The sequence below is a fragment of the Myotis nattereri genome, assembly GCF_964212035.1.
Source record: "Myotis nattereri genome assembly, chromosome: 10".
Taxonomy (NCBI): Eukaryota; Metazoa; Chordata; class Mammalia; order Chiroptera; family Vespertilionidae; genus Myotis; species Myotis nattereri.
Window position 1 is genome coordinate 34,998,493 of NC_138085.1, and position 14,766 is coordinate 35,013,258.

The 14,766-nt window shown below is 39.4% G+C and overlaps 1 protein-coding gene across 3 annotated transcripts in view; it reads right to left on the minus strand.

The window, feature by feature from the left end:
* CTNNA2 (catenin alpha 2) overlaps positions 1–14,766 on the minus strand; it is a 1,107,789-nt gene that overhangs the window by 1,049,334 nt on the left and 43,689 nt on the right. Inside the window, exon 2 of one of the 3 annotated variants that reach the window (XM_081101399.1) lies at positions 3,423–3,535. The exons of the other annotated variants lie outside the window; for them this stretch is intronic. Coding sequence (XP_080957525.1) covers positions 3,423–3,430 — 8 coding nt within the window. The 5' untranslated portion in view covers positions 3,431–3,535. The remainder of the gene's footprint in view (positions 1–3,422; positions 3,536–14,766) is intronic. 3 annotated transcript variants of the gene reach the window in all.

The window sequence follows — 14,766 nt, forward strand, 5'->3', positions numbered from 1 at the left end:
CCTACTTTCCTCATGGAATAAAATAAGGTTGTTTTGACCAAATATGGACCCTCTCCCAATCCCTACACATGGATTATAGACCACACCCATTGGAGACCAACAATGATTTTAAGAGAAAGTATAACTACGCCTTTCCATACACAATAAATTTCAAAAACAACCAATTAATGGTAGTGTATGGTCTTGACCATTATGTGTACAATACAACTTTTAGTTTTAAAAAAATCATTTTTTGTCCTAAAGAGACAAAGGGCATGTTATTACTTAAAGCTTGGTGGGTGTCTATCCAAACCAAAGAACTCTGAATCCAGTCATAAAGTATACAAGAATAATGAATACATTTTGTGTGTATGTGTGTGTGATGTACACAGTCATGAAAGAAAACAATGCTGAGAGAAGGAAAAAAATATAGAGATCCTATTATTAGATGAATTTTTTTTCCAAATGCATGACAAACAATGTCTTCAAAATATGACGAATCACATACTTGGTCATATCAGCTGGATTTGCACTTCGCTCATCACACTCAATGTACTATGCCATGAATAAATATATTGTTGGTAGGTGAGTGCATATGTTATTTGTATATTTGTTACATTCATGTCTTAGAAAATAAGTTCAATAATATAAGTTCATTAGTACACAGAAGCAACACAATTCTAGCATCACATGAGGACTCCAGGTTTTTGCTGTTTTTTTAAAAATATATTTTATTGATTTTTTACAGAGAGGAAGGGAGAAGGATGGAGAGTTAGAAACATTGATGAGAGAGAAACATCGATCAGCTGCCTCCTGCACACTCCCTACTGGGTATGTGCCCGCAACCAAGGTACATGCCCCTGACTGAAATCGAACCTGGGACCCTTGAGTCCGTAGGCTGACGTTCTAGCCACTGAGCCAAACCAGTCAGGGCGAGGACTCCAGTTTTAATATCCATCTGCAATTTATCTAGAGGTACTCTTTCAAATTAATAAAAGGAAAGTGACATGCTGCTCAACAGCACGTTCCACATGCACATGATTATATGAGTGCAGCAAAGCTTTTCTTTTCATGTTATATATGTGTGTCCAAAAGGAAACCCAAAAATGTTAAGTACAGTTATAGTACAAATCATATTCAAATGATAGATGTGAAATCCTGACTAATGCTTTATTTTTTCTAGATTTTCTATGATCATAATCATTAATATCTCTTTAGACTAGTAAGATCCAGGTAGGCTCTTTTCCCCTGTCTTCATTCAGATAAATCAGAGACTACAAAGCCCCATCAAGTTTTCAGCCAGGGAGACTTAAAAAAATCAACTTTTCAGCCTAGGTGACCAAGAACATAAATTAGCAGATAATTCTACTTTATTATATTATGCAAAAACACCAACTTTAAATTGGATTCATAAAATGTTACAGTAGTTAATATTAAAAGGTAAAATTATTTCAATACAAACTACAAAACCACTGCAATCAAATAATGTGATATTGGTATGCAGATAGACATATTGATTGATGAAATAGAATTGAGAGTTGAGAAAGGCCCTTATGTTTATGGTCAATTGACTTTTGCAGACAAAAAAGCACTGAAACAGCTAGAAGTCCACATGGCAAAGAATGCAGTTAGACCCTATCTCACAACAAATATAAAAATTAACTAAAATGGATCAAAGGTTTAGATATAACATTAAGACTATGAACCCCTTGGGAAAAAGCATAGTTGCAAATCTTTATGATTTTGGACTAGACTATTGTTTCTTAGCTAGGACACCAAAAGGATAATCAAACAAAGAAAAAATAGAGAAATTTGACTCCATCAAAATTAAACATCTGTGCTTCAGATGATAGCACCAAAAAGTAAAAAGACAGAATTGAAGGAAAAATTTGCAAATATTTTCATATGATAGTCTATTATCAAATAAATCTAAAGAACTATTAGAACTCAATAACAAAAAATAGCTCAATTAAAGATGGGCAAAAGATTTATGTGAATAGACATTCTCCAAAGAAAACATATAATTGCTAATAAGTACATGAAAGGTGTTGAATATCATTAGTCTGTAGAGAAATGCAAATCAAAACCAAAATGAGATACCTCTTCACACTCACTAGGATGGCTCTAGTCACAAAGAGGGAAGGTAACAGGTGTTAGCAAGGATATGGAAAATCTGGAACCTTCATACACTGGTGAAGGGAACGTAAAATGGGACACTGTCTTTAAGATAGTTTGGTAGTTGTTCGAAAATTAAACAAAGAATTATCATCTAACCAAAATTCTACTCCTAGGTATATACACACATATTCAAGAGAACTAAAAGCATATGTTCACAAACATATTTGTACACTAATATTCACAGCCGCATTACTGATAATAATAACAAGGTGGAAACAGCCCAATGTCCATCAACTGAACAATGGATAAAGTGTGCTATATCCACAGAATAGAATATTATTCAGCCATAAAAAAATGAAATGCTGATAAACGCTACAACATGAATGAGCATTTAAACAGTATGGTAAGGTAAAGGAACCAGACACAAGAGGTCTCATATTGTATAATTCCCTTTATATAAAAATGTCTAGAATAGGCAAATATATGGAAACACTATGCAGGCAGTGGGGCTGGCAGGAGAGGGGAATGCAGAGTGATTGTGAATGAGTATGGGGCTCTCTTTTTGGAATTAGAAAAAAGTTCAAAAATTAGATAGTGGTGATGGTTCCACAACCTTGCAAATATTCTAAAACTACTGTATTTTACATGTAAAAGGGTGAATTTTATGGTATGTTAATTATATTTCAATAAAAATGAAAAAAAAAATAGTATTAAAAAGGTAATATTTGGAACTGAAAGGGCGAGTCATCGCGGGGCCTGACCACGCTGCTGGCGGCCTCGGGCACCGACTCCCCAGCCCACGGCGGGAGCCCGGCGCAGGCTGCCACCCGCCCGCTGCCCCCGGAGGCAGCAGCAGCGGCGGGGCGGGGCGCGTGCCCTCGCTCGAGGAGATGGAGGAGGAGGCGATCGCCAGCGCCCCCGGGAACGAGACGGAGGACGTGGACTTCCTGTCTGGGCTGGAACTGGTCGATCTGCTGGACCCCCAGCAACCGGACTGGCCCCTGGAGCCTGGGCTCAGCTCGCCCTTGGGGGGGCGAGGACGGCGCCCTCCATCTTCCCGGAAGCCCAGGCCCCTGCTGGCCACGCCCAGGATTTCTTTAAACTAACCAGTGACAATCAAGGGACGTGCACGCCAGAGAGATGACCACATCCTGTGTAACAAGACCCGACTCGCGCCTGGCCAATCGGCGGGGCCCACAGTCCCCTCTCCTGCCCTCACTCCACCCCCCTTTAAAACCCCCTGTCCCATCAGGCCTCTCTCTCTCTCTCTCTCTCTCTCTCTCTCTCTCTCTCTCTCTCTCTCTCTCTCTCCCACTGGAGCTTACCGTTGCATCGGTGAGTGTGGCAGGGGAGCCAAACCTAGGTTTGAAATGAATGACTCTTTGCTGTTGCATCGGACTCGCTGGCTCCCTGTGGGGGTTCTTGGGAATCTTGAAATCTGGGCACAACAGAACAAAATACAAGATGAAATCTGGGATGAATGTCCAGCTCTGAGGGTAAGTAAACAGCTCGTTGTTAACATTTTTTTCTAGTTAAGGCATCGCTAGGATACAGTCACAATTCAGCTTCTGTCTGTGGCTCTGTAGGTAATTGTGTGCTTACGATTATTTTGCTACCACAGTCACACTCTATTCTCTGGAATTGAGAGGCTTAGGAGCTCTGCATTCTTTTGCCTCCTAATATCCATCATGTTTTCTTCATACTCACCAGAGTATAAAAGAGACAAAGGCACATCATTACCCACCCAACCATCTACATTTGCCATTTTCTCCAATTGTTTTTTCTCACCCTTCGAAGCCAGCCACCTGAATAAAAGGCAATTTCAATACCACTTTTAGAGTTACATAACAAACAGACTCTACCAAGTCTATTTCTGCATTTTAAAAGTGCACAGACATGTTCACCCTAAACTTTCAGAGAAAGGCCCTTTTTCTTTCTTTTCCATAACTACCAGCTTGCTGATAGAGCTGCTACATTCAACCTCTCATTGTCTCTACACACAAACTTCTATCTTGTTACTTGTCTCCTTCTGTCTCTACTTCACTGACCGCAGAGGTTGCCAATGAACTCCAAAACTGCCAAAGCCAGTCGATTTTCCCATGTTCTGAAACAAATGTACTTCTCTGAAGCATTAGATATTAGACACAGCTAAAAAACAACAACACCAAAAAACCTCTTTCTCCAAGTTGTCATTTTCTCTTTCAACTAAGTAAAAAAATTCTGTAGCTGATCTTTATCCATTGTTTTGTTCCTAAGGCACAAAGATTTTCTTGGAGTAGTAAGGCATTGGAGTCACCAAAACCGACATTCCGCATTCATTAGATTTTTTATCACAGGCAAACTAACTTCTCACAGTCCCAATTCTTTTTCTGTAAATTGTGGCTCTCCTAGTGTTTTTGTAAAGATGATACAAGATACTGTATGTAAATTTCTTAGCAATGGGCTGCCACATAAATGGTAATTTTTATAATGATTAGTAATATTTCTATTTTCATCATCATCCTAATCACTATTATAGGCTTTTATAAAAATCAACTTTTAACATGTTAACTCCTGTTCTGTCCTGTCCTCACTTCCAAGCAACCGTGGAATCCTCTCCTCTGCTGGACTGAGATACTGGATGTCCTCCTATCCGGCCAGTCCCTCAGTCTATCTATCGTGCAATTAATCATGTCTGTCAACAACCAGTAAGCACACTGCTTCAGCAAAGACATCACCATCCTCTCGGCCTCAGGTTTAAAAGCCATGTCAACTTTGAGTCTTCCCTACTATTTGGAAATAATTTGTTCCCAAGTTTCCTCGTCTGTTTCTCTGTCACATTTCCTGAGTGCATCCCAGTCCTCAACTTCCACAGCAAAATGAGGTCAGTCCCTCATTATATCTCACTTACGTTGGTAGTTCCCAGACCTGGCAAAATATCACAATCAAAATCCAGATCCTTGGCGCCATCCCACAAATCATAACCTCCAAAGAATAAGGCCTAGAAATCGATTGGATTGAGAAGTTTCCAGGTAATTAGCCTGAAGTACCAGATGTATAAATCAATGTCATGGTAGGGAAACAGCCTCTGACAATCTAACTCCAATATCAGCTCCTTTTAATGCTTCTTCTGATCCAATAATACCAAGAGTAATTTCCAAAATTTCAACTCCCCAAATACCATCCTAAAACATGCCCGACCTCTCTACTATCTACAGAGTAAAATCCAGGCTTAATTATTCAACATTCATCTATCAAAGTCCGGTCCATCATCTGCAGTAAGTGCTGAGTATATAAAAAATAAGGATAAACCTTTGAGGAGCAGACAATCTAAAGATGACAAGAGGCAATGAGAGGATAGGGAGCACAGGAAGAGGGAGAGAGACAGAGACGGGGGGAGAATGAATATATCTATTCAGTACCTCCAAGATGCTAAACAAAGGTTCTACAATTGGAAGGAATGTTCTCCTTAGTTTGACATTCAAAGCCTCTACTATCAGGCTTTATCATTATTTGCCACCACTACTCAACTGCAAATCAAAACAAACAGTTCCCAAAGTCTCCATTTAAACTGTGAGTCTTACTGCATATAAGTTTTGGCTTATAGTTTTCTCTCTGGCTAGAACATCTCCCCATAATATTCCATTTCCTTATGCTCCAATCCTTGTATTCTTTGCTGCCCTAACTAGTGTGATTCCCCAAATAGGAAATTAGTTCTTCCTGCTACTCTTAGCTTCTATAGCTGTACGTGGAACTGAGTGTCTTCTACTCTCTATAATAGATATTTTATGTTTGTTATGTTTCCTATTACATCATACGCCCCTGTAGGGAATGGTGGGATTCATATTACATCTGTCAATTGATGGTTGATGGCATCAATTCAACACCAACAGGAGTCCCCAAATTGGGGTGCGGTGAGGAAGAAAACTACTCAGTGCAAAACAGCTCAATTGTGACACAGCAGGGCTGTGAGGCAACCTCAGGGCCGGGTCCCTCTCAGGCTAGACAGCTCCCCTCTGCTCCTGGTTGTCTGTTCTGTTCTGCTGCCTGCCAGTCTGCTTTTACTGTGCTGGTCTCTTCTGCTTCACTCTGGCAAGGTATCGCCAGTGTTTCAGCTAGCCAGGGTAACAGTCTTCCGTCTTTGGTAGAAGGTCAAGTGTGTGCTCCAAGCCAGACGGGAGCTGGTTCATATAGATAAAAGTCCCTGCCCCTGATCCAGGATTGGCGCATCTTCATGCAGATAGGACTCCAAATCCTTGCAGTTTGGTCCTAAAGGGACTGTCCTGATTGGTCAGAATAGAGCCTTTCTGATTGGTTGGAGTTGGACGGTTCAAACTGAATGGGGATAACCTCAGTCCTATTAGTTGAAATAGGATTCCAGGAACTCCTTTGCAAGGGCTGGCTCAGAAGGCAGAAGCACAGTGCAGGCAGGCACCTCCATGCAGGGGCACGCACTTCAGTGCAGGCTTCTCCCTGAAGTGCAATCTGCATGAGAGGCCCCTGTGTAGAAAGGGCTGCTAGGCTCCGTTTTGTGTTGTTGTCTTTTTGTTTTGTTATTAATTTGAGCCCAGTTAGCTACCATGAATCCTTCTTAGTAAGCATCTTCTTTCTCAGGGACCGCAGATCTTAGATTAGATTGTCACAGCACCTACTGTGTACCATAAATATATGTTTAATTAATGAACATAGATAACTAGGTAACTAACACTTCCATGAAACCTGAATTCTGTACCTCTTCTGAGCTTTATTAGATGTGCAAAGAATGACAGTATCAATATAAAATGACATATGATTAAACTGTACTTAATGGGACATGTCATTTTCCTCATTAAATGGCTCCATCAGTCTGCTAAGTTGTGCTGCATTTAGAGGTGAGTTAGCTACCATTATGGGAGTGCTTATTTGTGAACTAAGCTTTTACTAGCCTAGGAAATAACCCAAACATATCAAGAATATTAGCTAAATTTTTCAAGAAAAACCTATACACAACTAAAATATGCTTATGCGTCAATTCTGGTCTGAATGGTGGGCGTGTCTCTGTGTGAATGTTTATTCATGTTACATATAGATGTAAAAGCTCTGGAGAGTCTGTGTAATGCTGTGAATTGAGCTTCACATTTAAAAACAAAACAAAATCAAGCCCAGGCCTAACCAGGAAAACCCTAGGCCAGTGATGGCGAACCTTTTGAGCTTGGCGTGTCAGCATTTTGAAAAACCCTAACTTAACTCTGGTGCCATGTCACATATAGAAATTTTTTGATATTTGCAACCATAGTAAAACAAAGATGTATATTTTTGATATTTATTTTATATATTTAAATGCCATTTAACAAAGAAAAATCAACCAAAAAAATGAGTTCGCATGTCACCTCTGACACGCATGTCATAGGTTTGCCATCACTGCCCTAAGCACTGCTAACCAGGTAATTCCACTGACCTGAACGTTTTCACTTAATTAGGTTTAGACCCACAATAGTACCCTGACAAAACAACAGGTGTGAATGCCCTCTGAGGAAGCCAACCCTAGGTGGTCACAGCTGCAGAGTTAATCTGTGCATGTGAACCTAGGGGTGAAAAGAAATGAATTTTATGATTTTAGAGTCACCCTAGTTCATGCCACCATAAGCAGAAACACCACTTTAAAAGCAAAATGAGAGCCACAGCTCAAGAACTTACCATAACTTTCCAAGGGCTTAATACTGTATGTTCCATAAGAGACCTTCATACCCAGGAGTAAAAGGCTCAAATCTTAGGTACTTAAATGCAAACAAAAACCACTGAAAAAGGCAGTGAGGTTAAAAGTAAATGGGCAAATGATAAACACCAGTTGTTTTTTTTTAAACTAAGGAAACCTAAAAAGTGAGTTATGTTTCATTCTGAAATGTGCATTTCAACTAACTCCTCCATACGTCTCCCATGGACAGTGGGTTAAATTGCAACATTCAGAACTCTCCTATCACTCTGTTCCCTGTTTCTGAAACAAAGTGCTTCTCACAGGTAATCACCAAGGACAATACAGAGCAAGGAAATAAATGCTTACATCAAAAATTAGGAGGGATATCTGAAGCCCCGAACCCTCCTTACAGACAAAGGTTTTAGGTTATGAAGAAAGAAACAAAACCTCAAGAATAATTTGGTCATTATTTAAATTGTTGTATTATGAGTTACTCTAAGCATGATAAACATAAAAGTGATCTATTCTCTATTTCCTCCCAGAACAGGGCAAGAAAAAATGAGGTTAAATTGCAGCAGCAGCAGAGAGGCTATCCATGAGAAAGAGATCCCTGACTCTGAGTTCTGTTAGGTTCTCGAATAGTCTGCCTAAAAGGCTGCGGATTTTCCTCTCTCAGTATCATTAAGAATCAGATAGATTTCATCCATGTAGGGTGACTTAAGTACTAATTGAAAAAGATAAATTCAGTGACTCACAAAGGTCCTTCTGGTTTTATTTTATATTAGAGGCCCAGTGCGTGAAATCACGCGAGACCTAGACCCGCTGCACGGCCGCGGAACCCCAGACCCACTATGCCGCAAGACCCATCAATGCACCTCCTGGTGACTGGTCGTTTGCTTATTACAGTGTTATAGCCACTGGTCTTTTATAATATAGATAATTAACAGTATGTAAGCCAAGAACATTTTATTGACTGCCATCAATAAAGTATTTCCAGTCCTAACTAGTTTGGCTCAGTGGATAGAGCATCCGCCTATGGACTGAAGGGTACCAGGTTCAATTCCGGTCAAGGACATGTACCTTGGTTGCGGGCACATCCCCAGTACGGGGTGTGCAGGAGGCAGCTGATCGATGTTTCTCTCTCATTGATGTTTCTAACTCTCTATCCCTCCCCTTCCTCTCTGTAAAAAAATCAATAAAAATATATTTTAAAAAATAAGTATTTCCAGCCCTGGCCCAGTGGCTCAGTTGATTGGAGAACTGTGGGTTCAATTCCTGGTCAGGGCACATACCTAGGTTGCGGGTTTGATCCCCAGTCAGGGCACATATGGGAGGCGGAGGCAGCCAATTGATGTTTCTCACTCACTCTCTCTTACTCTCCCTCCCTGCCTCCTTCCCATCCCTTCCATTTTCTCTAAAATCAATACATATATCCTTGGTGAGGATTTTTTTTTTTAATGAACATTTCTAAACACTGTTCTGTCATTTAACACTGAAACCAATCTATGTGATTATATATACCATGTGGTGTGTATATGTGTGTGTATATATATATATATTTTCATTCCTCAGTTTCCAGACTTAAAAACTGAAGCTCAAAGAGCGGTTACATAATGAACATAATTAGGGGAGTTAGCATTTAAAGCTAGGTTTGCCTGGCTTCAAACTTCAAATCCCATTTCACAGCACTGTGTTACCTGTGAGAAAACAAGCAATGTTAAACACGGCTTCCTTTAAATAGCTAGGGTATCAGGGGCTGCACTTTAGAGAGGTGAGAGAGGCAGGCTTGTACACTAGAGGCCTTCAGAACACACACATCATTTGAGTGCCCAGTTTGTAAACAGCAGTATGACGAGAAATTCAATTCAAGCACAACGAGAAACCATCATTATCACGTACGTTTGAAGATGCCCTAGACCAGGGGTGGGCAAACTTTTTGACTCGAGGGCCACAATGGGTTCTTAAACTGGACTGGAGGGCCAGAACAAAAGCATGGATGGAGTGTTTGTGTGAACTAATATAAATTCAAAGTAAACATCATTACATAAAAGGGTAAGATCTTTTTTTACAATAGTTTTATTCATTTCAAATGGGCCGGATCTGGCCCACGGGCCATAGTTTGCCCACGGCTGCCTAGACCCAAAAAATCAGCCATGCCTTCTACTTTTCAGATGCATGGAGAACCAAGAACAAAAGTGCTAGTCGGGTCAATCACACAGTGGTGCATTCTTCCAGGGAGGTCAAGATTGCCACCACAAATCTTCTGGGAACAAGATCGAATTACATGAAGGAATGTCTTGGATCCTCATCTGTAACCCTGCCCAGTTTCTAAGCAAGTGCATGAAACCTTGTCAACAGTGGCAGGCTACATTAAGTGAGAGAATCGAGAGAGCTCGAGATTGTCTCAGTCCATTCAGGTTGCCAGAACAAAATACCACAGCCTGGGTGACTTATAAACAAGAAAGATGTGTTTCTTACAGTTCTGGAAGCTGGAAGATTGGGGGGCTAAATCAGAGTTCTGGAGAAGGTCCTCTCCGAGGTCACAGACTATTGACTTCTCCCTATGTGGCAGAAGTCAGCTGTCTGTGGAGCTTGATGGGAGGTATAAGGTAGCTCTCTGGAGCCTCCTTTTTTTGTTGTTTTGTTTTGTTTTGTTTTGTTTTGTCATTCCTCACCCAAGGATATTTTTCCATTGATTTTTAGGGAGGGTGGAAGAGAGAGGGAAAGACAGAGAGAAACATCGATATGAGAGAAACACATCAATGGTTGCCTCCAGCAGGAGCCCCAACCAGGGGCCAAGGCCAGGGAGGAGCCTGCATCCGAGGTACATGCCCTTGACTGGAATCAAACCCAGGACCCTGTGGTCCATAGGCGGATGCTCTATCCATTGAACCAAACCGAATAGGGCTCTGGAGCCTCTTTTATAAGGCCATCAATGTCATTCACAAGGGCTCTAAACTAATGACTGATAAACCCCCCATGGCCCCAACCTCCAATATCATAACATTGGGGATTAGGATTTCAATGTACGAAATTTGGGGAAACAGAAACATTTAGATCATAGCAACTATCATTATTTTTATTAGAATAATAATGCCTATAACTTGTTCTATTAATTATGAGCCAATACAATCCTCTATTTATATAAAACAATACCTCACTACTTAATTAGAAAAATAAGGCAATGGTATAAAGTACAAGCAAAGAATACAGACTTATTCTCTTTGAAACTTGAGGTTTATGTGTTTTGACAATAATTGGCTTCAAAAAAGAGAGACCATTGCAGAAATTGCAATAGACTAATTTATAGAACCAGAAAAGTGTCAAAGCAAGTAAATTTGGTAAATCTGAACGAGAAATTGAATTTCCAAAACTGTCAATGAGAAGATTTAAATTTTTCCATTTATTTACTTATTGAGCTCAGTGTTTGAAAAGGAACTGCATGGACTCTTCTTTCTTTAGTCAAGGCCAGCGGGTAACGCTTTATCTCTGAGCAATTATTGTATTAGCTGACCTTGGACCTTAGCAAACCTGAAATACTGTTGCCAAGTTGAAAGGACATATCACTAAGAATAAGAAAGTCAGTGCTGTGTGCAGAATTCTGTCCATGACACAAAATACAGTTTTTAAATATGCTTCTTACATAAATATTTTTGCTAGTGTGAAAATAAAATTTTACTTCAGAAACAATTCAAATAAGAGAGCAGTTGAAATGTTAAAGCAAAACAAGTAATTTCTTAAATGACATGGCTGATTGCCTCTTCTAAATTAGTAATAAGCCCATATTAATTGTTGAAACTTACAACATAAATAGGAGCTTTTGAAGTAAAACTCTTGTATTGCTTAGTAGGATGCCAAGTTCACTCTCACCTTTCCCTCCCAGCACTCCGTACCTCCCCATCCAGAGGGACACACCCACACGCTCAGAGTGCAGACTGTTGGGTGTTTTCTCCGCTACTCTATACTCCAGAGTATGTCCTTATACCACAGTTTGCATATTTTGCTTTTGAAAAAGGCAAACGTAAATTTTCCAAAAATCAATAAAACAAACATTTTTTTTTTAGTCATCTATATAGCTTAAATAGTTGTGTTGCTTGCAGCCCAATTTGCATACAAAAATAGGACTCATAAAGGAATGGGTGCTACTGCAAAAAAAAAAAAAAAAAAAAGAGCACTACATTCAACTACTAAGTGGTGGGTGACCCCTGGCCTCAGCCTCTCCCGGGCTCTTGGTTTTCACTCTGAATTGAGGAAATGCAATTAAATAGTTCATAAGTGGTCTTTAAAACACCCTGATCCTGACTATCAGTAGGCTTAATATCCGTTTGCTCTCTGAATTTTCTGTGTCACGCCTCTTCTGGACAGGACAAAAGAAAGCCACAAAGGAAAAAGAAGAAGAGGAAAAGCATGATCATGGAGGTATCACCATTTCCTCGGTTATGAAATACGCACAACTTCTGTGAAGCTGTTTTGAGCAGAGGAGTAGATAAATACAGTGCCTAAAGCCATCGATGCTTTGTCTGAGGTGACTTGAATTTCCTTTCCTAATATATATATATATATATATATATATATATATATATATATATATTCATATAGGAATCCTGACAACTGAAAACATGTTAAATCCAGAATCACTGGGCTATTTGAAATATGCATTGCCTGGCAATAGGCATAGCAAAACTACCTTAATAATTAAATGTGTCAGTCCCATTAGAAGGCAAAGCCTCAAATTATCACTAGACTGATGCCAGTGTTCTCTGCAGCACAATGTACAGAATTATGTTGTAAATTATGTAGCATAAGTCCTCTCATAATGTTTTCAAAAGGCCTGTTCATTTGTCCTGGGCAGCCCCAGGGGCAGGATTTAGGCTTGCCACACATTCTGAGACGTGAAGATTCTCTTAAGGAACCCACGCTGGGAGATAGCATCATTGCACTGCAATGCACCAGCACTTTCAAGACAGGAGCTTCTTCACTCTCCTTGAGCCGAATGTTTGCAAATGTCACTTAGCGGACACCTCCCGAGTGCCCGGTGTGCCATCCTGTAGGGTTTATGAATTCTGGTCCCATAGAACTGTACGTATCGGCATACTTCAAAACCTCAGCCTGAGGGGCTGGCTTCTGACCAGCCTGAAATTGGAACACCACGAGATCTTGGCATACCCACCACAACTGGGACCTCTCAGGAATAAATCCAGCTGCTGAGAAAATCACAGAGGTTCAAGAAACAACCAAGAGCTCTGGCCAGGGGGAATGGCAAGCTCTGTCTCCTAAACAAGGCAACTTCGCTAAGATTGGGACAGTAGCATTTGTCTAATACATAGAAACAGAGTCTCAAGCACTCAGGAATATGTACCAAACAAAAGAGCTAGTCAAAACCTCAGAAGAAAACAACAACAACAACAACCTTAATGAAATGGTGATAAACAATTTACTTAATGTAAATGACCATTTCTTTGAACTGATATATATGATAGGGCAAAAGGTTTACAGTTATTCATATGGAAAATAATACATTCAATAATGATATAATAAACTCTGTGTTTCATGTACTCACAACTATAAATCTACCTTTGCCCCACCCTGTGTATATGTGCATATATATGCTGTTAAATGTGAGCCTTGTGGTAACCCTGAAGCAAAAACCTATAGTAGATATGTAAGATATAATGAAAAGGGTTTCTAAACATAACACTAAAGAAGCGAAGTCCTGAGGTTGTGGGTTTGATTCCCAGTCGTCAATCTCAATCTCTCTCTCTCTTTTTCTCTCTCTTCCCTTCCTCTCTGTCTCTAAAAACAATCAATCAACAATTTTTTAAAAAAAAATTTAAGTCATCAAACCACAAAGGAAGAGAGCAAGAGAAGGAAAAAAGAGAGGAATTACAAAACAACCAGGAAATAATTACCCAAATGGCAATAAGTACTTAACTATCAGTAATAATCTTAAATGATTAAATGGACTAAATGCTGCAATCAAAAGACACAGAGTGACTAATTGGATAAAAATACAAGACATGTTGCTGACAAGAAACTCGCTTCATGTATAAGGACACAGAGACAAAGTAAAAGTATGGAAAAAGATATTCCACACCAATAGAAGTCAAAAGAAAGCTGAAGTATTTATATTTGTATCAGACAAAATAGACTTTAAAAATACTATTTTTAAAAAACAAAAAAAGTGCATTACATAATAATAAAGTCATCAATTCAGTAGGAGAATATAATATTTATAAATATTTATGCACCCACATAAGAGCACCTAAGTCTATATAAAGCAAATACTAACAGAAAACAAAAATATCACAAATATGTGGTGAGTAAACAACAAGTACTGAATAATCAATGGTTAAACAAAGATATCAAAGGTTAAATAATTTTTTTAAAAATCCTTGAGACAAATGTAAAGGCAAATACAGCATAACAAAATCTATAGAAAGTACATAGTGAAACAGGTTTACCTCCCAAAACAAGAAAAATCTCAAACAAGCAATCAAAATTTACACCTAAAGGATATAGAAAAAGAAGAACAAACAAAGCCCCAAATTAGTATATAAAAGGAAATAGCACAGATCAAAGCAGAAATAAATTAGAGACTAAAACATCAATAGAAAAGATAAAGGAATCTAAGAACTGGTTTTTTGAAAAGCTAAAATTGACAAACCTTCAGCTAAATTCACCAGGAAAAAAAGAGAGCTCAAATAAATAAAAAATGAAGTTACAATTGATACCACAAAAGTAAAAAGGATCATAAGAAACTACTATGAACAATTATGTACCAAGTTTGACAACCTAGACAAAAAATGGATAAATTCCTAGAAACAAAAACTTCCAAGAATCTATATATATAAAGGGCTAATATGCAAAGTGTCCCCTCAGGAGTTTGACCAGGAGACTGGGAGTTTGATCACTCACTATGACATGCGCTAACCACCAGGGGGTGGTGAGGAACATGGCAGGCTACCAGTAGCAGCAGTCAGGTGCTGAAGGAGTAAGGGAAGGAGGAGGCGGGAGGC